The sequence below is a fragment of the Rattus norvegicus genome, chromosome 10, assembly GCF_036323735.1.
Source record: "Rattus norvegicus strain BN/NHsdMcwi chromosome 10, GRCr8, whole genome shotgun sequence".
Classification (NCBI taxonomy): Eukaryota; Metazoa; Chordata; class Mammalia; order Rodentia; family Muridae; genus Rattus; species Rattus norvegicus.
This window is the reverse complement of record NC_086028.1, coordinates 60,797,745-60,820,680: the sequence shown is the minus strand read 5'-3', so window position 1 is coordinate 60,820,680 and position 22,936 is coordinate 60,797,745. Positions and strand designations below refer to the sequence as shown.

At 48.0% G+C, this 22,936-nt stretch overlaps 1 protein-coding gene and 2 non-coding genes across 8 annotated transcripts; all 3 read right to left on the bottom strand.

Annotated features, from left to right (window-relative positions):
* Nucleotides 1-8,063: 8,063 nt before the first annotated feature.
* Nucleotides 8,064-11,290, bottom strand: Tlcd2 (TLC domain containing 2). 6 transcript variants are annotated; one of them, XM_039087342.2, is made up of 6 exons: nt 10,994-11,166; nt 10,697-10,779; nt 10,413-10,495; nt 9,476-9,715; nt 9,277-9,373; nt 8,064-9,120 (listed from the first exon to the last, which is right to left on the bottom strand). In XM_039087342.2, exons 1-6 carry the CDS (start codon nt 11,164-11,166, stop codon nt 9,077-9,079), a joined length of 720 nt encoding a protein of 239 aa, XP_038943270.1. In that variant the 3' UTR covers nt 8,064-9,076. The 6 variants fall into 6 exon arrangements, with proteins under 6 accessions (XP_038943270.1, XP_038943272.1, XP_038943269.1 ...); XM_039087344.2 differs by having other exon boundaries at nt 9,569-9,715; XM_039087341.2 differs by having other exon boundaries at nt 9,277-9,715.
* A 3,965-nt stretch (nt 11,291-15,255) lies between these two features.
* On the bottom strand, nt 15,256-15,350 carry Mir22 (microRNA 22). Its single transcript, NR_031824.1, has one exon. It is a non-coding gene; the product is annotated as a microRNA 22 (primary transcript).
* Nucleotides 15,351-15,492: 142 nt separating this feature from the next.
* On the bottom strand, nt 15,493-15,603 carry Mir6326 (microRNA 6326). The gene has a single exon (NR_106698.1). It is a non-coding gene; the product is annotated as a microRNA 6326 (primary transcript).
* Between the last annotated feature and the right edge of the window lie 7,333 nt (nt 15,604-22,936).

Genomic DNA, 22,936 nt, shown 5'->3' with positions numbered 1-22,936 from the left:
AGTTAAACTAAAGAAAGCTATACAAAGAGTAAGGCAGAGAGTAGCGAGTGTGAAGACAAACCACTTGATGAGCTTTGCTTTTGTCTTTTTTAAAAAAGATTGGGCTGGAGAGATGGCTCAGAGGTGAAGAGCACTGACTGCTCTCCCAGAGGTGCTGAGTTCAAATCCTGGCAACCACATCGTGGCTCACAACCATCTGTAATGGGCATCCGACACCCTCTTCTGGTGTGTCTGAAGACAGTGATAGTGTATTCATATACCTAATATAAATAAATATTTAAAAAAGATTACACACACACACACACTGTAGCGGTCTTCAGACACACCAGAAGAGGTCATCAAATCTCATTACAGATAGTTGTGAGCCACCATGTGGTTGCCGGGATCTGTACTCAGGACCTCTGGAAGAGCAGTCACTGCTCTTAACCACTGAGCCATCTCTCCAGCCCATGCTTTTGTCTTAAGGATGAAGCTAGACAGGATGCACTTTATACATGAATGAAATTGGCAAAGGACAAGTCCAATAAGTGTTAAGGAAAAGGGGGTACACGGCTATGGTGGAACCCGAATTAAAAGGCTTTGGGTAGGGGTTGGGGATTTAGCTCAGTGGTAGAGCGCTTGCCTAGCAAACGCAAGGCCCTGGGTTCGGTCCCCAGCTCCGAAAAAAAGAAAAAAGAAAAAAAAAAAAAAGGCTCTGGGTATCCTGTTTCTGACACACAGGCACTCATAAACACACAGGCCACTGGATGTCTCAGGCAGAGAAAGTCATGATAGATTGGCTTTTTTTTTTTTTAAACAATCACAGACTGTGGAGAATATCTGTAAGGCCTTCGTTGTTATACAGGCTAGAGCTGATGGTTATTCAAATGCAGATGGGACGGCAGAAGTGGCAAAAGAGTGTGAGAGCCATTCTGAACAGGGAGGTGTGGGAGGCGGGGTTGTGAGGGGTGGTGTGATTTACTGCACATGTGTATAAGGTCTACAGGAGATGGGATAGCTAGAGGAGACCTATGTTTCCTAACTTAGTACAGTTGCTATGCACAGCCTGGAAGACACTGGGAAGGGTGCAGGCTTGGATAGAAAGGTTCTAAGTAAGGGTCTGACCGCCGCTTGGATGTCAGGATGCAGCAAGCCTACCTCTGTATGTAGTCCATCCCCTCCCAGGCTATGGGTCCTATGGGTCACATGGCTCTGTAGCCATCATTCCCAGTCCATCCTCTGAGGGGCTCCCATTTACCCCGTTTAAGAAAATGCTGACTGTAGGCTCCTGAACCTGGGGCTCCGGCTCCTTTACTCATTGTTATTGTACCTCACCCAGATCGCCTGGGACATAGTGTGTCCTTTATAAATGTTTGTTAGACGGGGAGCAAAGAAGAAAAAATGAAATGACACTGCTTCCTTAGATCGCAGCACTGGTAGCTTTGCTCAACAGTTTGTAAATATGTTAAAAATCATTCTAATACCATTTAAGATGGATCAAAAACCTTAATTTAGGGCTGGAGAGATGGCTCAGTGGTTAAGAGCAGTGGCTGCTCTTCCAGAGGTCCTGAGTTCAAATCCTAGCAACCACATGGTGGCTCACAACCATCTGTAGGGGATCCGATGCCCTCTTCTGGTGTGTCTGAGACAGCTACAGTGTACTCATATATATTAAATAAATAAATAAATCTTTTAAAAGAAAAAACCCTTAATTTAAAACCTGAAACACTGACACTTCTAGAAGACATAGGGGATATACCCTTCAAGATATTGGTGTGCAAGAACTTTTTGGATAGAACACCAACAGCACCAGAAGTAACCATCATCATCAGACCGGACTCTATGAGAAAATAAAGAGTTGCAAAGGAAATAATGGGCAGAGTTAACAAACAGCACACAGGATGGGAGAAAATCTGTATCAGCTACTCTTCAGATACAGGGCTAATAGCCAGAGATGACAAGAATCGCAGAAACTAAATGCCAAGGAAATAAAACTCGAACCAATAAATGGGCAAATGTACTGAATGGAGTCTAAAAACAAACAAACAAACAAACAAAACAAACAAACAAAACAAACGCAACAAAACAAAACAGCAACTATTTTTAAAAGTGTTCGGGGGGCTGGAGAGATGGCTCAGCGGTTAAGAGCACCCGACTGCTCTTCCAGAGGTCCTGAGTTCAATTCCCAGCAACCACATGGTGGCTCACAACCATCTGTAAAGAGATCCGATGCCCTCTTCTGGTGTATCTGAAGACAGCTACAGTGTACTTATATATAATAAATAAATAAATCTTTAAAAAAAAAAGTGTCCAATATCCCAGCCATTCGGGAAATGCAAACTCTAACTACTCTGAGATAGCATCTCACGCCATTCACAGTGGCTAACATCAACAAATCTGACAACAGATGTTGGAAAGGATGTGGAATTCTCACTGTCACTGTTAGGGGGAGCTCAAACTAGCACAGCCATGGTGAAAATCAGTTTGGAGATTTTTCTCCTATGACCCCACTATTTCATTCCCGGATCTATACCCAGAGAACAACACACCCTACCATAGAGTTATCTGCACTGCCATATTTATCACTGCCCTATTCACTAGACCAAGGAGTTGGAGCCAGCCTCGTTGTTCCTCAACAGATGAATAGATAGTGAAGAATTGGTCTGTATGTAAAATGGAATACTATTCAGCTCTGAAGAAAAATGTAATCACAAAATTTGTGGAAAGATGGAAGCATTTGGAATGTATAATATTGAGCAAGGTGTAAAATTTTTTGCCACCTACTTTAAATAAGGGTTCAACCTCTCCTCTAGCCCACCACCCAGCAGAGAAACGTTATTAGGATGAGGGGGAGTGGACCTGTTCAGCAATAGTTCTTTGGGGGTGAGCTCGATCTTCTTTGGCAGCAGTTCAGTCCTGTAGCAAACACCATATACGACTAAGTAGCTGCAGACCAGTCCTCTAGGCACTTCACAAGGTCACATAATCTTAAAAAAAAACATGCATATTCTCCCTCATACGCAGAGTCTGGACAATGATATATGTATTTATATAAACAACTGTACATGTGGATTCAGTTTAAGATGTAGAAAAGAGGACAGGGATGAGGTAGGATTAATGCAGGGAATGAAGAAGGGTTATGAAAGAGAAAAAAAGCTAAATGACATCTAATTCTAACTCTCTGGTGGATGTTTTGTTTCCAGCAGTGGACAGGTGCATAAAATACATTCTATAAAGAAAGTATAAAATTCAGCTGAAGCACCAAGCCTCCGCTCCAAATGGCTACTGTAACTACAAGTTCACTGAGGCCTACTGTTTTTGGATCTGGTTAATTTCATTCTGTGGTATCTTTTTTTTTATTTGTAACATGTTTTTTATAATAACATTTAAAATTTGTTTAAAGAGTTAAAGACATTTTAAAATCAAGTATTGAAACTTTTCAATCATTTCAAGTAGCATTTTGAAACCTTTTGTTTTTGCATTTTGTGTTGAAACAGATGGGGTTATATTTAGAAACGGAACACAAAGTTTGTATGAATTTTTAAGACTCAATATACAGGAAAGAAGTACTGCTCCGGCCGCCTTAACCTGTACCCACTGCTTGCCCCATCTCTCTAGGGCCCAGTGACCACTGGATTACTATGGGGGAGGAGCACATTTGGAGTGGGCAAAGACTTAGGTTTAGGGGAAGGAAGGGCAGGAGGCTGAGGCAAAGTATGCTCTGAGCTGGTGGCTACAGAGAACAGGTGAGCTCATGGTACTCTAGTTCTTTCATCTCTTGTATCACTTGGGATCTGCAAGTCTACCAATGGCAATTGACCAGTGAAGGTCACAGAGATGAAGAAGTTCTTGAGGGCATGCGCAGATAGGTCTGAGTGAGAAAGTAACTATTAACTGGAAAATCTGAGGCTGGAGACATGGCTGGGCAGTTAAGAGCACATACTGCAGATGAACCAAGTTTCATCCCCAGCACACACATTAGGACCTCACTTCCAGGGAATCCAACAACACCCTCTTCTGGCCTCTGGGGCACCAGGAATGCACACAGTGTGCATACATACATGCAGGCTAACATTTGCACATATAGGATAAAGCTAAGTAAATCATGAGCCGAGTACAGTGGTGCACGCCTCTGATCCTAGCTCTTGGGAGGCAGAGGCAAAGGGATCTCTGAAATGTGAAACCACCCTGGTCTATACTGCATCCAGGGCTACAGCATGAATACATATACTCATTCCCTGGAATGTTACCCCAAGGATTGTGCTTTCGGTAGTAGTAGGGGTAGGGAGTCCTTTCCAGGGACCCTCACTTTGTACTCTCTCTCTCTTTTTTTAAAGATTTATTTATTTATTTTATGTGTATGAGTACACTTTAATCCATCTTCAGACACACCAGAAGAGGGCATCAGATCCCATTACAGATGGTTGTGAGCCACCATGTGGTTTCTGGGAATTGAACTCAGGACCTCTGAAAGAGCAGTCGGTGCTCTTAACCACTGAGCCATTTCTCCAGCCCCACTTTGTACTATTAAACACACATGGCTTGTACCCTTATCTCTGTAGAAAGAGCTCCCTGAGGCTGAGTCACACCAGTGTCTGGATTCTGTAGAAGGTGTGTGGATCTACCAGATCAGAGGCAGCTACTGTACAAGGCCAACGTCAGTGGCAGTCATGTCTGCGAGGAAAGTTAAAGTGACATCGCCCTGGACAGAGACTGGAGTCTCGGAAAGTGCAGAAGTCAATAGTTGCTGCATCAGTCTGGCTGACGGTCAAACCGAAGCATTGTGATGTGGAAATGGCGTTTCAGAGGTAATGTATTTGACCTGATTGATCCGTGACATCAGTGTCTGGCTTGTCCGCTTTGGCATTTCTCCACCCTTAACTCTGCTTGTATCCTCTTTTTTTTTTTTTTTTTAAGATTTATTTATTTATTTCATGTATTGAGTACACTGTCGCTGTCTTCAGACACACCAGAAGAGGGCATCGGATCCCATTACAGATGATTGTGAGTCACCATGTGGTTGCTGGGAATTGAACTCAGGACTTCTGAAGAGCAGTCAGTGCTCTTAACTACTGAGCCACCTCTCCAGCCCTCCAATGTATTTATTTCTTGATTGTGTGCATGTGTATGGCATGGCTGTGGAGGTCAAAGGATAGCATAACGAGGCTATTATTTATCACCAGTTGGTCAGTTTTGGTGGAAAATACCTTTATTTGCTGAACCATCACACAGGATCTAGGTTTGCTATTTTTTTAATTCTTTTTTTTAAAGTATTTATTTTGTATATGAGTATTCAGTTGCTGTCCTCAGACACACCAGAAGAGGGCATCAGATCCAATTACAGATGGTTGTGAGCCACCACGTGGTTGCTGGGAATTGAACTCAGGACCATTGGAAGAGCAGTCAGTGTTCTTAGCCATTGAGCCATCTCTCCAGCTCCCTTTTTTAAAATTCTAACATTTTTTTTTTCCTTGGGGAAGGAGGGCCCATGCTGCAGGGCACATGTGGAAGTCAAAGGAGAACTGGTGAGAGTTTATTCTAGCCTCAGTACCATGTGCAAACTGAGGCTCAAACTCAGGCAATTAGGCACACACCTTTCATCCTGGCACTTGGCACTTGGGAGGTGGCAGAAGCAGGTGGATCTCTGTGAGTTCCAGGCTGGCCAGAGCTACACGTGCACACGCGCGCGCGCGCGCGCGCACACACACACACACACACACACACACAGATCAAACAAAAAAACGCAGGTTATCAGACCTGAGAGCAAGTGTTTTTACCTACAGAGACAGTTCCCTGACCCCTGGGTTTGTTTTCTGACCATAGAGGATCTAATAACACTCTAGGTATTTGTAGGCCCCACAGAATGTTTTAGCCTGCCCTGGTGTGGTGGTATACTTCCATACTCAGTATCTAAGGAGTAGAGAGGCAGGAGGATGCAGAGAATTCTAATGCTAGCCTTCACTACATTCATGCCAATTTCCAACACACACACACACACACACACACACACACACACACACACACACAAACACACACACACACAGGCACACACACACACACACACACAAACACACACACACACAGGCACACACACACACACAGGCACACACAGACATACACACACACACACACAGGCGCACACAGGCGCACACAGACACACAGACACAGACACACACACCAGAGAATCCCATAGGATAAATAGAACAAAGACAGGGAGGAGAGGGAAAGAGACAGAAACCTTAACAGGAATCCTCCCAACTCAAAGCTTCCACAACTCTGCATTACCGAAGACCAGGATACCATTGGAGCCAAGAAAAATGACTCAAAGCAGTCACATTCACAGTAGCATAGCAGAGCAATTTCTTCATATACAATAGGGTTAGTGTTCTGAGACCTTAAGGCTCAATGCTCCCTCTGCAGTAAAGCTCCTCCCTTTCCCTGGAAGACAGAGTCTACCAGCAAGTTGCTGGGCAAGATGGTGAGTTAGTCATGGTGTTACCAAGGTGACCAGAACCTTATCCAACAAAGCACTTGAACCCAGGACTCATGGATGCTAGATAATGTTCCGGCTGCCATGTCCAGTGTTTTCGCTCTTTCTTCTTTGGTTTGTTTGTTTGTTTGCTTGTTTGTTAAAACAGGATCTCATGTAGCCCAGGCTGGCCTTGAATTCCTAGTCCTTCCGCTTGTCAATCCCAAGTACTAGCATTTTCAGCATGTGCCATCTTGCCAGGCTCTAGTCTTTGCTATCTGCCCCTCTTTGCTCCTATTTTTTCGGACTGTAATGGAGATCTCAAGCAACATTCACCACCACCACCACCCCCCCGTCTCTCTCTCTCCCCCAGCCCTTTGTTCCTCCCCCTTGCTTCCTTTGGATGTTACCTAGTCATCAGGTCCCCACCCTGCCACCCATTCCCCCGTAGTTACCTCTGTTCTGGCTTATCCTTCTATCTCACTGCACATCCCTGATTCCGACTCCACCTCTTCCTGCTGGTCTCTGTCTGTGTCAGCCTGTCCCTGTGTCTCACGGCAGCTGCTTGTGCTTTGTCCTTCTGCCCATCATGCTTCCTGCTCCTATACAGCAAACCTTCCTCATGCCTGCCTCTCCCATCTCTGTCCCATTTCCACCTCTCCTCCCACTGTTAATCTCTCCGTTCACCACTGTCTCCCCATCTCCCCTGAGTCTGCTTTAGTATTTTGATGTCTACGTGAGTTGGCCCTTTCTTGGGGTTGCTTTCTACCTACATCCCTATTTTTCTTGCCTTTTTTGTTTGTAATCATTTTACCAATGCTATGATTTGGGTTCCTCTCGGTCTCTGTAACAACTTTTCTCAATAAATCTGCTGAAGCTTTGCTCTTCCTTACCCTCGAGATCTCTTTGCCTGGATTCTCTATAGGTTTAATCTTTCTCTCTTCTTCCCAGACCTCTCTCTGTGCACATCTGTCTTCCTCATCCTTTTTGTCTTTCACTCCCCTCACTTCTGTGTGTGTGTATGTGTGTGTGTGTGTGTGTGTGTGTGTGTGTGTGTGTGTGTGTGTGTGTATGTGTGTAGCAGGCTGGCCTCAACTCAGATCCACCTGTCTCTGTCTGTTCAGCACATCCTACTGGCCTGTGCTACTAGGACTGGCTCCCTTCACTTCTTTTTTTTTTTTTTTTTTCTTTTCTTTTTTTCGGAGCTGGGGACCGAACCCAGGGTCTTGCACTTGCTAGGCAAGCGCTCTACCACTGAGCTAAATCCCCAACCCCTCCCTTCACTTCTTTACAGTGCCTTTTTTTCCTTCCTTTCATCCTTTTTCAAGACAGGGTTTCTCTGTATAGCTTTGGCTGTCCTGGAGCTCACTCTATAGATCAGGCTGGCCTCAGAGATCTATCTGCTTCTGCCTCCCAAGTGTTGGGATTAAAGACCACCACTGCCCGGCTTGGCCCGCTTTTCAAAAGCCCTTCCTGCCTCTTCTTTTTTTTTTTTTTTTTCTTTTCTTCTTTTTTTCCAGAGCTGGGGACCGAACCCAGGCCTTGCACTTGCTAGGCAAGCGCTCTACCACTGAGCTAAATCCCCAACCCCCTGCCTCTTCTTTTTGCTTCTGCATTTCTTTTATTTTTTTAGAGATTTATTTATTTTATGTTTATGAGTACACTGTAGCTGTCTTCAGATACACCAGAAAAGGGCATCAGATCTCATTACAGATGGTTGTGAGCCACCATGTGGTTACTGGGAATTGAACTCAGGACCTTTGGAAGAGCAGTCAGTGCTCTTAACCGCTGAGCCATCCCTCCGGCCCTCCTGTACCTTTTCTATCGATGATGAAGAGCTATCACTTTCTGCCCTGCCATTCAGTACAACAGTGACCTTAATCTGCTCTTCAGTTCTGTATTCTAGGCATCCTGACTAGAAAGGGAGGAGATAAGCAATGGGAGACTTGGCTGCAGAGACAGGGAGGAGAGAGGCTTCAGGACTCCAGAAGAGGGCCAGCCAGCTACCCTGATCCTCCAGGAGGACATGGGAGGCTCCTCTGCCCTGCTCTGCCTCTACTTCAATGTTCGAAACACCAAAGCCATGAAAAGCTTTGCACTGGGTGATCACACAGGATATATTAGTCTTTTCTATGGTTCAGGGCTTCTGTGCTGCCTTAGGAGACATACCACATCCATCTAAGAATTTACATTTCTGGGGGTGGGGATTTAGCTCAGTGGTAGAGCACTTGCCTAGCAAGCGCAAGGCCCTGGGTTCGGTCCCCAGCTCTGAAAAAAAGAAAAGAAAAAAAAAAAGAATTTACATTTCTTTTAAAAGGTCAGAAGCTAAAGGCTGTACACAGTAGAGTAGGGTTGAGTATAATCTGGGGACTTGCAGTCTGACCAGGGGATCGGAAGTATCAGTAGCAACTGCTGTGGCCTGGCTTCTGTCTGTCACTGGTACTGCCATGTCCCTCCCTCCCAGCAACAGATAATGTTTCTGGTGTTCTTATCTCATTTCCAGAATAAATGAAGTTTCTCTGCTTCTGGCTCTGGCCCCCTCCATGCCAGGCCTCTCTGATTCTAGAAGGACCTCTTCTCCCGGTGTTTGTCCTTACGCAGGAGCAAAGGAATTCAGTGAGCAGTAGCCTAGGTTTGCACATAGCTACTAACCGCCAAATTTCTTCTTGGATCTTGGAAAGGGGAGAGAAGTGAGTTACCTGAAAAAGGTCCTGAGACACTGATGATACAGTTTAGCCCTTGCTACACAGTAAACTATGCAGTGGGTTACCACCTCCTCTTCCCAGCCCCACCTCCCTGAGGGTTGACAGAAGAGAAAACCTCCATGCCTTTCAGACTGAGAGTGGAATTGTTCCTGGTGACAGGCTCACATGTCTTGGTTTGCTGAGTCTCCTTGTGCACAAGGATAAATGGGTAGGGCCGAGGCTGCAAGACATCCTTGATCAGAATTCGAACTCCCAATGAGATGCTTATGCTACCCACCGTGACCAGCCCAGTTCCACAAAGGATGACCAGAGCAAGAGACACCTGGTAGTGCTGCTGAAACAACCACAGACTCATCCATCCCAGAGGTAGAAGGCGGAAGAGGACCAGGGTGGTCAGGGTGGCCCAACTGCTTACTCTGAAGGCCAAGGATGAGGCCTTATGGGAGAGCAGCAGCAGCTTCCGTAGATGCAGACAGATGGAGTTCAGCTCCAGAAGTAGAGATACCATAGAGAAGCCCACAAAGTGGCCAGACACAACGGCGGTGCTGAGGCAGCTCACTACCTGCAAGCAAGATTCCAAGTCAGAGGACTTTGCATGACCTGAACCCCCAGTATCCTGATCCTTACTGGGGACAGCCAAGCATTTCCCCCCACTTTCCGTCTCATCCTTCGTGCTAGTAGCTTTTAAAAAGTATCTATTTATGTATTTTTATTTATTCACTTTATATTACCCAAGCATTTTTTTCTTTTCTTTTCTTTTCTTTTTTTTTTTTTTTTTTTTCGGAGCTGGGGACCGAACCCAGGGCCTTGCACTTGCTAGGCAAGCGCTCTCCACTGAGCCAAATCCCCAACCCCTACCCAAGCATTTTTTAGGACTCCCTCCAATCCTGACCTTTCTGCTGACCCGTATCTAGTGGCATGAGTGGCCCTGGACCAGAGACTCTCTCACCCCAAAGCCACACTATTTGCATAGCACACCCTACCTTTCATTTCTGGCCTTTTCTGCCTCATTCCCACATCCTAAACTGAATTTGGCGATTTCATGGTTAGCTGGAGGTTTGTGGGAGATCCAAACTCCTTGGGCAGTGCCCAGGAGGGGCTAGCAGTCAAAACCTCTCTCCGATTCAGTCCAAGACAAGGAAAATAGATTTTCAGGGGGCTTTGTGGGAAAGTCAGAGGACAGGACACTGAAGAGAGAGGTTGGGCCCTTGAGTTTGGCACGCTCCCTTTCTGTCTAGACTCTCCCTTCAGAGTCTTACCACTAGGTGGTGGCAGAGAAGGTCCCAGGCCTGGGCCAACGTCTGATTCCACAGCATGTCAACTCCGTCTGCCACGAAATAACCTGCGGCCACCAGAGAGGACTATGAGGCACCTCACTCGGAGCTGATGCCCAGCCTAGAGAAATGTCTCAAGTCCCACTTTTCTCAGGTCCTTAATTACAGCAAACCTCCAGCACCATCTGCTCCATTCCAAAGAGGGGGAGGGATCTAGAATTCCTGTTCCAACAAGGTCTTTCCTGATTCAGCCTTTTCTGTACACTCACCCACTGACACTGCTACTAGGACCCGTGCCCACGATGGGTGATCATAAATCGGGTCGGTGACCATCTGAGGAAACAGCCACAGCCTGGATAAGATGAGGAGCTAAGGTCAATTTCTCCAAGACCTAGATCCATTCTCCCACTAGATACTCCCACCCATCTACAACTCAAACCAGTTTCAGACTTTGAAGACCTCTCATTCACTCCAAAAGGTACCCATCCAGGGTTCCAACCTCAGTCTTTCAGGCCCTCTTCTCCACCCCCACCCCTCAGTGTTTTGTCAGTCCCCAAGTTCCGCACCCGACCAGTGCCCCTGTTCCAGAGAGTAGGCTGTGCATCAGCGAAACGAAAATGTTCCGCCACATCCAGCGGTCCCGAACGGATTCCGGGGTGGGCATCAGCTGCAGCCCCCAGTGCAGTCCCTGAAACGCCGCGAAGGAGGCGCCAGCCACAAGGAGTCCCCCGGATGCCATGGTCTGGCAGGTCAGCTAGGTTTCAGTCTGTGTCTTTGATCCTGGTACCCGATGCCCGGAACCTCGAATGGCCCCGGAGGAGTTGGGATCTGTCTTTTCCACCTGGCTGTGCCGGGGGCTTCTTGGCCTGCATTATCTAGCGTGTTGTAACTTTCCCGGCTTGTCCACGCCCCCATTCCTTGGCTGAACAGTGATTGGCGCAGCTGTGGGGCCACCGCCTGTGGAGCCACGGAACGGATGGCGTCCCGCCCCTGCCTGGAGATAGCAGTTTGGGGGCTTCCTGGCATCAAGTTCGGCCACCGAGTTCAGAGCCCTTCCAAAACAGCACTAGAGGTCTTCTCCAACGCCACTAGTCTCCAAACCCCTTGGAGTTCCAGAAAGACGCCTAGTCTACCCCCACCTGATAAGGCTGGGGCTCCGCCCCACTAACTTTCACCTTCTGTTCTTGTTCCCTCATCTCTCACCTACTGGTCATCCTTACCCACAGACCAGAAGGTACAGGGCCAACAGAGCCAACCCCTAGGGGCCCAAATCTTGCACCACCTCACCTTTACCTGAGAGCATGCCAGTCAGGCAGAGCTACCTTACATGGTACTCCCCGAACAGAGCAGCCCTCGTTTTGGAGCAGTCTATTGGGGAATCCCTTCTTGAGTCCCACCTCCACCCTCCACAACCCCCCCCGACCCCCCTTAAGAGGAACATCCTTTCCAACAGCAAATCCCTCAAAGAGTGACAGGTTTTGAGCATTTCCTTTCTTAATCTAAGCCACACCTCCTTAGCTGGCTGACAGCCAGAAAGTCAGAGGAATGGCTTCCTGTGTGTGTAGAGAGTAGGTGGAATCAGACAATTAATGAAGTTCATAGAATTGACTTTAGTGTGGTAGAGCACCCACCTTGCTTGAAAAGGCCCTGGATATGATTCCCAGCTCCCAGTCAATGCACACCACACACACACACACACACACACACACACACACTCAAGAAGCAATAGGCACCCCAGGCAAACATTTTTACCCGACCCTTGGTGCAGCCCACCCTCCTACAGCAAATTATCCAAAGGCAAAATTCCACTGAGGACTGGAGGGAGAGATGGCTTTAGTGGCTAGGAGCATATGCTGCTCTTCTAGAGGACCTGAGTTCAATTCCCAGCATTCATATCAGAAGGTCCAAACAGCATGTGGCTCCAGCTCTAGGGAATTTGATGCCCTTTTCCGGGCCCTGCAGGTACCCACACCCATACCCCCACAGACACATAATATGAAATAAAAATATTTTTTCTTTTTATTTTTTCGGAGCTGGGGACCGAACCCAGGGCCTTGTGCTTGCTGTGCAAGTGCTCTACCACTAAGCTAAATCCCCAACCCAAAATAAAAATATTTTTAAAAAATGACATAGAGAGGGTGAAGAAATGGTTCAGACATTAGCGCTGGCTGCTCTTGCAGAGGTCTATGTTGGATTCCCACCACCCACAGCTAAAACACTCATACACATAAAAAGGTAGAAATTTAAAACATTCATCTTTGTATTTTATTTAACATATGAAAGCAATATACAATTAATATTAAAAACTAAGACAGAAAAAATAAGGGGAAAGTTCACAATTGTACTATCCCACCATACAAAAACACTCTTAACATTTTAAATCTACTTTCAGTGGTTTTTTTAATCCAATGTATTACAAGTATGCACTCATTTTAAAAACAGTATCAGTCACAAGCTCATACTTTTTATCATCTTTTCAGTAGTTAATATTTAATATTTCCATTCAATTTTTCTTCTACAAGACTTTGGATGGCTATGCAGTACTCCACTGTCAGATGAATATAATTTACTTAAGCTATTACCAGCTATAAATTTTCACACAGCAGAAAAGGAATGGATTTCCAAACAGTTGCTTTCGCTTTTTCTGTACTACAACCCTGAGATGAACATTTTATAACCAAATCCATATTTTATGACACATTTCTAACAGAAAGTTACTAGGTCAAAAGGCATCTCTTACAGTGGTTGACACTGCCGCACACAAAGCATAAGACTCTTCTTTTGACTTTCATTTACTTGTTGTATTATGATCAGGGGAAATGATTTCAGCCACATCTGCCTTCTTTGAATTACTAACCAATGCTTTTTTTTTTTTTTTGAGACAGTCTCATTAGTCCAGGCTGGCTCAGAACTCAGGGTGTAGCAGAGGATGACCTTGAATGTAGGCTCCTTTGCCACCACCTCCAGAGTGCCGGGATTGCAGGCCTGGGCCATCATGTCCAGTTTTATGCAATGCAGAAGACAGAACCAGGGCTTGGTGCATGCTAAGCAAACCTTCTACCAATTGAGCTACAGCCCCAGACATGAGTGTTTTTCCATAATGTTATACATTTGAATCTCCTTTTGAATTTGCTGTGCATTTCCTTTCAGAGATGGCTCGAGCTCCTTGAGGCTGCTTATATAGAAACTGCAGGGTAGAGAAGAGATGAGACCATATTTCCTTGAGGCCCTTCATCTCCCAGGGAGGTAGGTCTAGAGAGGAGATAGCTGGAAGTGTGTCTTTCACTGAGGCGGGCTGGCTGTTCTCTTTCCTGGTGTTCCCCAGGCTTCTATGTGGCCCTCTGACCAAGGTCCAGGTAGGCCCTTGTGGCTGCAGGCCCCATCCTCCACTGGACTTCTGCCTGCCTCTGTTGTTTGCAGGCTGACCTTCCTCACCTCTGAGGTTCCATGTTGGATGAAGACAGACAGCAGAGCCATGCACCCCGTGCTGGAGGGACACACTGTGGCCAGTGAAGTGAGGAGGAAAGAAAGCGAGGTCGAGGGACAGGGCAATCTTTGTTGCAGTGTGTGAGCAGACTCAGCCTCCCCACCCCATCTGCTACAGTCCCTTACTCATTCTATCCCTCATCTTAGACTGCAGTGGTGGGGCTGGATTAGATAATCTAGTATCCCCTAGGACTTTCAGTTTCTCATAAATGGCTAGAACTCCTCCTCCTGCCAAATAGAACAAACAGCTTCCTGTACCCCCTGAACCCATCTTCTGTTAGGAAGACTGGGCCAAAGGTGAACCACAATCAGAGACCAAGCCCATACATGAGAATGAATCAGGAGCTAGAAGCAGCAGAAGGGACTCATATCACACAACCCATCTCCCCTCTTGGCTGCAGGAGACAATTTCTTGCCTGCACAGTATTGAGCAGAGTCTCACTAGCCTGGAAAGCAAAGGCAGAAAATAAATGGCAGTGGTTGCTAGAACCCAACCAAGAGCTACAGTTTTGCTTTAGATGGAGGGAAAGCCTTGGGCCGCTCATGCATGGTGAGAAGTCAGTAGAGGACTAGCCTCCTACTAGCTTGCCTGGCTCTTAACCACAGCCTTTCCTTCCATCCCAATCCCCCAGAGCTGGGTGAGTAGTCGGGACGGGGAGAGGGACAACAGTTCATGTGAAGAGCTGTTTTGTTCCCATCCACACAAAGAGAAGAGCCCAGGCTCTGAGTCACCATGAGTGGACTTTTGATGCTCTCCTGCCTACTTATCTACCAGATTCCCCATTGTACGAGTGGAGAAATAGACAGGTATAAGGGTAAGTACCCCTAAACCCAAAATCTGGACTAATCTAAAAATAAATAGAGAAATGTAAATACACAAATGACTACTTAGATCAGTGTCTCACAGTGTCCCCTTTCCCTGAGTTCATTTACTTTTGGACTTCATGGAATGGGAAGTGTGTGCGCGCGTGCGTATGTGTGCGTGCATGTGTGCGTGTGTGTGCGTGCATGTGTGCGTGTGTGCTGGGGTGGTGGTGGTGATGAAGATAAGAAAGCCAGGCCTGTAAAGAAGTCTCAATAAACAGATAGACTTTCCTTCTACCTCTTCCCATTGCCACACAGATATCTACTAACCTTGGGGAGGTGGAGCCACCTATTCCCCAATTTAGACAGTGCCTTTAACCTAAATCTTTTGCTGGGCTAGTGTGGGTAAGGGCTCCCCAGAGGACCAGGATTTCCCTCCTGTAAAGCCGTCACCCCAGCTGTCCAGACCTTCCCAACCCCAGTTCTGTCACCTTCCAGATGATAGGCAAAGAAGCTGCTCCTCCTCTTCCTCCTCGAAGCCAGTGGCAGAGGGCAACAGTTCTTCAACTGGCAGCTTTAGCTGGGTCAGGACATAAAGCTTGCCACTGAAGAACTACTGCGGCTCAGCCAGGTGAGCGTGTGGGAGGCACAGGTTCCTAGAGGGAAGGGGAGGAAAAACAGGAAAGCTGGGTGACAGGGACATCGACCCACTGGCCATCTGAACCTAGCTCTGGCTGAGTTTCAGTACCTTCTAATGAGGGGTCCTTGAGTGAGAAGCAAGAGGCTCCTAAATGCACTTGTGCTGTGTCCCTTTACAGACCAGGAGGCACTAGCAACTCTTGGCAACCTGCTAAGGACTCCAGCACCTTCAGCACTCAAAGGGCAGTTAGAACCCAAGTCTCAAGTAAAATAATTTACTTCAGAAATATGAGTTCTGTGATCAGCTAAATGACTTGTTCTTAGGGGATTCAGCTGCAAGGAGGGTTTGTGGAGGGTTAGAAAGGGGAGGGGGGCTATAGTTTAGAAGGTTAGCAGGGGCTCTCAGGAGTATGAGGGAGAGGACAGCTGACCAAAGGCAGAAGGGGAGGGAGGTATGGGTAGGGTGGCTGGGCAGCTTCCTCAGGACTCTGAGATGCCAGGCATTCCGCTTGCACATTCCGGGTACATCTGGTATGAATTCCAGGCTGTCTGCCGGCCCCTCCACGTCTGAACTTTGTTCCAAGTTCCAAGCCCCGCCCCCACAGTTCCAACGCGTGAATCAGCAGGAAAAGTAGGGGCCCTGCAGCATGGCCCAGGGAGGGGGCTGGGGGCGTGGCAGGCTAGAGGGTTGGGAGCTGAAGAGGGTGGTTCTGCATAGTCAGTCCAAGGGCATGGCAACTGCCAGATTGAAGGGCCAAGGAGGTTTTGCCTTGGGATTTCTATTTTCAGAGAGTGGAAAGATTACGGTAGGGTGGGCGACTTTCAGATTCCAAAAGCCTCTTGGGAAGCATAAACTTTGTGGTATCTTTCTTCTCCTAGGTGATCAGTCTCTGTTCACTTCAGAGATGGCTCTGTTCAGGCCACAGGGTTCATTGGCTGCTAAGAGTTTGTGCCAAGCAGGTGCCCTTGGCTGCCGGGCGGGGTGGGCCCAGGGCACTGACCCTCTGACCAGCTGCTCCATCAACCCTCTGGCACCACGACAGCTTCTAGACAACTCTGACAGCCAGGATGACAGGCCAAATGAGTTGGAGGCTGAAACTAGGGCCAGAGGGAGGTGGGGACGTTAGCCTAACCGGAGGCCGTGGGGAGGGGCCAAGAGTTGGCCAGGAGGTGGGGAGAGAGGGAGCCCAGCGATGACTAACCCAGGCGCCCCACCCAGCCAGCCGGCTTCCCAGGCGGTCAGGCCAAGCCGGGGCTAGGGGCCTCTCTACCGGACATACTGGGGGGAGGTGCAAAGGTGACCTTCTCTCTGTCCAAGACGGCCAGTTAGGCTGGGAGGGGGGGTGCGGGTAGAGTTTCCAGGCACTCCTCCTGTCCGCCCCCCCAACCTCCGCCCAACCGCGGTGAAACCCTAACCTTTGGGTTGCATAAGGCCTCCTCACCGCCGCCCCCTACTCCTTTCCCCTCCCCCCTTACATAACATCCCCGGGAGGGAACGAGAGGAGGGGCCGGACCGCCCAGCGACCCCTTCCCTGCCAGGGACTTGAACTGGCCCTGACCCAGTCAGCACCGGTAGAGGCAGTGCACCTCCTCACCACTCGCTCGTCCAGATCCTCCTTAGACTAAATGGTCAGCTCCCGCATCCTTAAACCAGAGGGCGTTGGGGTTAGACGCCCCCGGCCCTCCGGCCTCTCAAATTCTTCCCCAGTTACTTCTCCAGACCTTCTGCCACAGGAGTCCTGTCCGGGACTTTCTCTTTAAACGTCCAGACATACTACTCGGGCGAGTCCAGGCTTCTCTTCCAAGAGCGCCCCTGTCCCCGCCGCCCCCTCTCCCCTCCCCCAGAAGGGCAGGGTGTGGCCGTCAGGACCCTACTTTCCCCCATTACCAGGTGGCCGCGATTCCCCCCGAAATGACCGGGTCCCCAGATCACACCCACCTGATGCTGGGTGCGGGGGTTGCTGAGGACAGAGGAGCAAAATCACTGCGACCGCTCCGCACGGCCGACCGCTCTGTCTCTTCCCAGCGCCCAGCACACACCGGCTCCAGTCTCCGATCAGCTGGCGGCGTCGTGACGCACGAACTGCGAATGAACCACCCAGGGCCAATCACCGCCCACTGCTGGGCAACGTGACCACACCCACTCGGGGGCGCCAGCATCTCCGCTTACTCCCGCCCATCCAGGCGTTTAGGCTTTGATTGGCAAAAAGGCCACCCCCTTGCCTGGAGGAGCTGCGCTAAGCCACGCCCACCAACTAACCAACTGGCCAATAGCTGAAAAGGTGTGGTTAGCCCTAGGCCTAGACAACTTGCTTAGACCAGTTCTACGTCAAACTACAGTTTAAAGAGCAGAAGGAAGTGAAGGCGTGTGACTTTGCAGTGCATCCTGGTCAATGAAGTTCTGACGGTGACACTCGGCTTCCCAGAATGCAGCGCGCTCTGTGAGTTGGCATTTTTAAACTGATCTCTGGGTCCGTAGCGGGGAAGTCCTTAAAGGGCTACAGCCCCTCCTTCTGGGAACTTCTTTTGGACAACCCTGAAACTGATTCACCAGCCTTCACGGGAAGCCTAAGCTAAGCGAAGGTGGAGCACGCCAAGCAACAGGAGAACTGAAGATGGAACCCAGCCACCGATGCAGCAGAACTCCCGAGGTCTTCGGGGTATAGGAACCACTGTCACTCGCACAGCCCCAGTCTTCACTGGAGAGCTAGCCCGAGGTCTTCCGGGTATAGGGACAAGTGTCATCCGCACAGGCCCATTCTTCACTGGAGATCTAGTCCATCCCTCGTGGGTTTAGTGAATTCTTTTCTAGTAAATGTCTCGTCCTAGTCGCCGAAAAGCCCACGGCCTCCCAAGGGGCACCTTTCTAACAAAGGATTTATATCACAGCCCTCACTTTTTGAGAGAAAGCGTCTTCTCAGAAATTAGGGAATGAGCTTTACCAAAGTAGTAGCAGCCAGAAACCCCATCCTAAGATTAACACCCATTCAATCCCGCCCTCCGAAGCGCTTCTCTGACTCAGGCCTACTTAGGGAAGTGATTTCAAAGGTGGAGACCAATGGAGAGGCGGCTCCTTCCCTAGGGGCCAATCAGAGTCTGAAAGGCGGAGGATGGGCAAAACTGAAATGAACCCAATGACTTGGCAAAAGCTGCTGAATTGCTTATTTAAAGGGACAAGCCTGGGACCACCTCATCACTCACCCCAAAGAGAAACTTGTGGCCTGGAATTCATGACTTTTGCATCATCTCTTAAGTTGAGGGTGAGAGCAACTGAGCCGAAGAAATGAGGGGAACCTGAGATAGCTCCTTCAGTGTTAAGTATGGGCTCCACTAAGGTGACTGCTAAGGTTCCTTCAAATCCTTGAGTTCAACGTTCAGAATGTTGTGTCTTTAAGGAGACTTCCTGCCTTCCGCCCCAGTAACAGCTGATTGTTCGACCCCAGGGGACGAATCAGTCTTAACCACATCCTCCTTCTTGCAAGTCCTTCTCCATCTCCTTTCTGCCCTCCCCCCTCAACTCTGCCATGGGTGGTAATGGAAGGTAATGGAACCCCAAGCATAGGGGGTAAAATTTATGCTTTTTCATGATATTTTCTCCATCATTCCAAGAGTGCCGCCTCTCCCCAACATCTTTCCCTTACTTATTCAGAGTTCTGAGGAGATTGGAACGGGAGAGATTTCCTGTTGCCATGGTCGGGAGCCTGTTATGAAGGCCAGCTGAATGTGGGTGCTCCAGAAGCTCCTGGTGATGATACAGGGAAACTGAGCTCAAGCCTAAAAAGGAAAGGCGGTGGAAAACAAGCCGAGTGGGTCAGTCTCCTGGTTCCTGGGCCAGCTCTTCATTGCTTCAGTTGCTCTCTTCCTTCCTAGGTCAGGTGACTGATGGGGTCCTCCTGCCTTTACCCGCTCACCTTTAGCCCACTCCCGAATAAAGCATGCCAACATTTTGTCAGTTCGAGTACTATAGGTAGAACACATAGTCCTAGAAGCCAGGAATTCCAACAGGAAGACCCAGGTAAATATATTGCCCCAGCTCTGAGCTGGAGTCAGGGTCACTCCAGGACAAACTTAGTGTGAAGTCCCAGGACTGACTTGGCAGGGTTGGGGGAAATTGAGCAGGGCTCTGGCCAAGCTTGGAAGAAAGAAAAGTCTCAACAAGCTGCCCTGTTCTCCATTACCCGTAGCGTAGGACCCCATCCCCTCCTCACTCAAGGCCCTTGTGGTGGCCCTTCTGATTTTATTCCACGATCTAACCTCCTCCCACCCACCTCAGGCCAAAAGCACAGGGTTTCAGCCTGAGATTTCTCAACCTTAGCACTGTTGATGTTTTGAGCAGAAAGAGTTTCTTATGTACATGGCTGTCCTGTGCATAATAGGAAGGTCAGTACCACCTTGGCCTCTACCCTAGGTACCAGTAGCACATGATCCCAATTATAACTACCAGAAGTGTCCCCGAATACCCCCTGGGGAGTCCAAATCCACCCTAATTGAGAACCACAGAATTAGCCAAACAGATTCCACTTCCAGTGCTGACTGGCAGTGAGCTTACGAATGGTATTTTCTTCATCTACAAAACAGTGCAGATGATAAATTTTGTGGTCTCTTATAGGGGTTAAGAAGAAACTTCTTGAAGCCACTTAGCACAGAATAAATCTAGCGGACCCACGGCTGGCACACAGGATGTCTGTCAGCTTCTTTCTTGCTGACCTCACTTGGCACGGGCTGGTGGCCCACAGACAGCTGCAGTTTTCCTCAGTGACTAGCCAAAATGGGTACTTCTGGAAGCACAATAATGAAGTAGGCGAAGGGAAGTGACTAATGTTCCGCCCCAGATTCTACAAACCCCATGGGTGCTCAAGCAGGGATTCGGTAGATAACAGCTAGGGTGAGGGAGCAGGAAATGGGGAGAGCAGTCGAGTGTTATTCTAATTATCTTTATTATTATTCCTGGGAAGCATGTCCTTTGTCACCGAGTTATAGCCACGTGCACCCAAAGCCTTACTTTTTCTAGATGGGCCTTGAATAACTGTTCATCAGGGTTCTGCTACTGCTGCTGCTGCTACCGCTACCACCACCACCATCACCACCACTACCACCACCATCACCACCACTACCACCACCATCATCACCACTACCACCACTACCACCTTCATCACCACCACCATCATCACCACCATCATCACCACCACCATCACCACCATCATCACCACCACCACCATCACCACCACCACCATCACCACCACCACCACCACCATCACCACCACCACCACCACCATCACCACCACCACCATCACCACCACCACCACCATCATCACCACCACTACCACCACCACCATCACCACCATCACCACCACCACCACCACCACCACCATCACCACCACCACCATCACCACCACCACCACCACCACCATCACCACCACCACCACCACCACCATCACCACCACCACCACCACCACCACCACCATCACCACCACCACCATCACCACCACCACCACCATCACCACCATCACTACCACCACCACCACCACCACCATCATCACCATCACCACCACCCAGGGAGCTCAGCAAAAGCGCAGGCTCCGAGGTCTCATTCCATACTAAATCAGAAGTCCACCTTTAAAGTTTGAAAATCCTTTCTTTGGGGAAGTTAGTTCAGTGGTAGAACACTTGCTAGCACGCACAAAGTCCTGGTCGCCCAAGATAACAAAGCCATACGTTTCCTAAAGTTCAGGTAGAGGAAGGCACAGTGCCCTAGAAATTTCTGAGCCAGGTCTCAGCCTTGAAAGGACATGTCAAGTGTAGGCAGAGAGAGAAATACATTCAAGATCATCACTGTAGTGTACAGTCAGCACCACTAGAGGGCAGGGAATACAGACTTAGAGAGAGAAAAAATAGTTTTTGACCAGGTAATAATCTAAATTTTAGATAAACTGAGACCAGAGCAGAGAGCAGGCTGATCCAGTTCTGTTGGTGACAAGATCATCCCAGTGGGTCTTCAAGGAGGATGGTGATAAGGCAGGCCTGAAACCACAGCACTTGAGAGCCAGGAGTCCCAAGGATCCCGAATTTAAGACACACCTCGGCTACATATTAAGATTCTAATTTTTAAAAAAGGCTCTCTCCTGGGTTCCACCCCCTACCTCCAATGTGTGTGTGTGTGTGTGTGTGTGTGTGTGTGTGTGTGTGTGTGTGTGTGTGTGTGTGAATAAGCAAAATCTCTTTGTCCTTTGGTCTCAGGCTCTCTTATCCATAATGAAGATGGGAAGTTGTCTTGGGCTACCTTGTTTCTCAGTTGAAAGACAATAATGTCCAAGTACAGGAATACTTTAATTACTTAATTAAAATGTTTTAGTTAATTAATTTATTTAAAGAGAATACAAGCTTGCTTTCATGCACTCTCTTTCCCTCTAACTCTGAGACAAGGTCTCACTACGTTACCCCGACTGGCCTTGAACTTTCTATGTAGACCAAGCTGATCTGGGACTCACAAAGATTCTCCTGCTTCTGCCTCTCTAGTGTTGTTGCAATTAAAGGCAAGTGCCATCATGCCTGGCCCTCTCTTTAAAAAGAACTGTTTTAAGTGTGTGAATATAAATAAATAAATTTAAAAAAAAGTGTGTGAATATTTTGACTACATAGGCGTATGGGCACCTTGTGAGTGCCTAGGGCTCATAGAGGCCAAAAGAAGGTTCCAGGTCTCCTGAAACTAGAGTTACAGATGGTTATGAGCCACTCAGTATATGCGCTTGGAACCAAAGCCAGGACCTCTGTAAGAGCAGCCACTCTTTCTTTTTTTTTTTTTTTTTTTTTCTTTCTTTTTTTCGGAGCTGGGGACTGAACCCAGAGCCTTGCGCTTGCTAGGCAAGCGCTCTACCACTGAGCTAAATCCCCAACCCCTAAGAGCAGCCACTCTTAACCACTGAGTCATCTCTCCAGACTCTAATTTATTGTTTTTTTAACTGAAGTAAAACAATAATTACTCCCATTAACTTCACTTTATTTATTTATTTTTAATTCTTTTTTTCCGGAGCTGGGGACCGAACCCAGGGCCTTGCGCTTCCTAGGCAAGCACTCTACCACTGAGCTAAATCCCCAACCCCAACTTCACTTTATTTTATCTTTAGATTTTTTTTACATATATGAGTACACTGTAGCTGTCTTCAGATACACCAGAAGAGGGCATCAGATCTCATTACAGATGGTTGTGAGTCACCATGTGGTTGCTGGGAATTGAACTCAGGACCTCTGGAAGAGCAGTCAGTGCTCTTTTTTTTTTTTTTTTTTTTTTTAAAGATTTATTTATTTATTATATATAAGTACACTGTAGCTGTCTTCAGATACACCAGAAGAGGGCATCAGATCTCTTTACAGATGGTTGTGAGCCACCATGTGGTTGCTGGGAATTGAACTCATGACCTCTGGAAGAGCAGTCGGGTGCTCTTAACCGCTGAGCCATCTCTCCAGCCCGAGCAGTCAGTGCTCTTAACCACTGAGCCATCTCTCCAGCCCCTATCTTTAGATTTTGTAAAGATATATTTGTTTTTATTTTATGAGTATTGGTGTTTACCTGCATGTACGCC

Bases quoted from the DNA above. Each gene is read 5' to 3' on its own strand.
- Tlcd2 (NM_001398847.1), bottom strand. From the start codon at position 11,166: ATGGCATCCGGGGGACTCCTTGTGGCTGGCGCCTCCTTCGCGGCGTTT. The intron at 10,780-10,993 runs GTGCGGAACTTG...CATCTTATCCAG, and splicing joins GGAACAGGGGCACTGGTCGG to GCTGTGGCTGTTTCCTCAGA. The intron at 10,496-10,696 runs GTGAGTGTACAG...TGGTGGCCGCAG, and splicing joins CCTAGTAGCAGTGTCAGTGG to GTTATTTCGTGGCAGACGGA.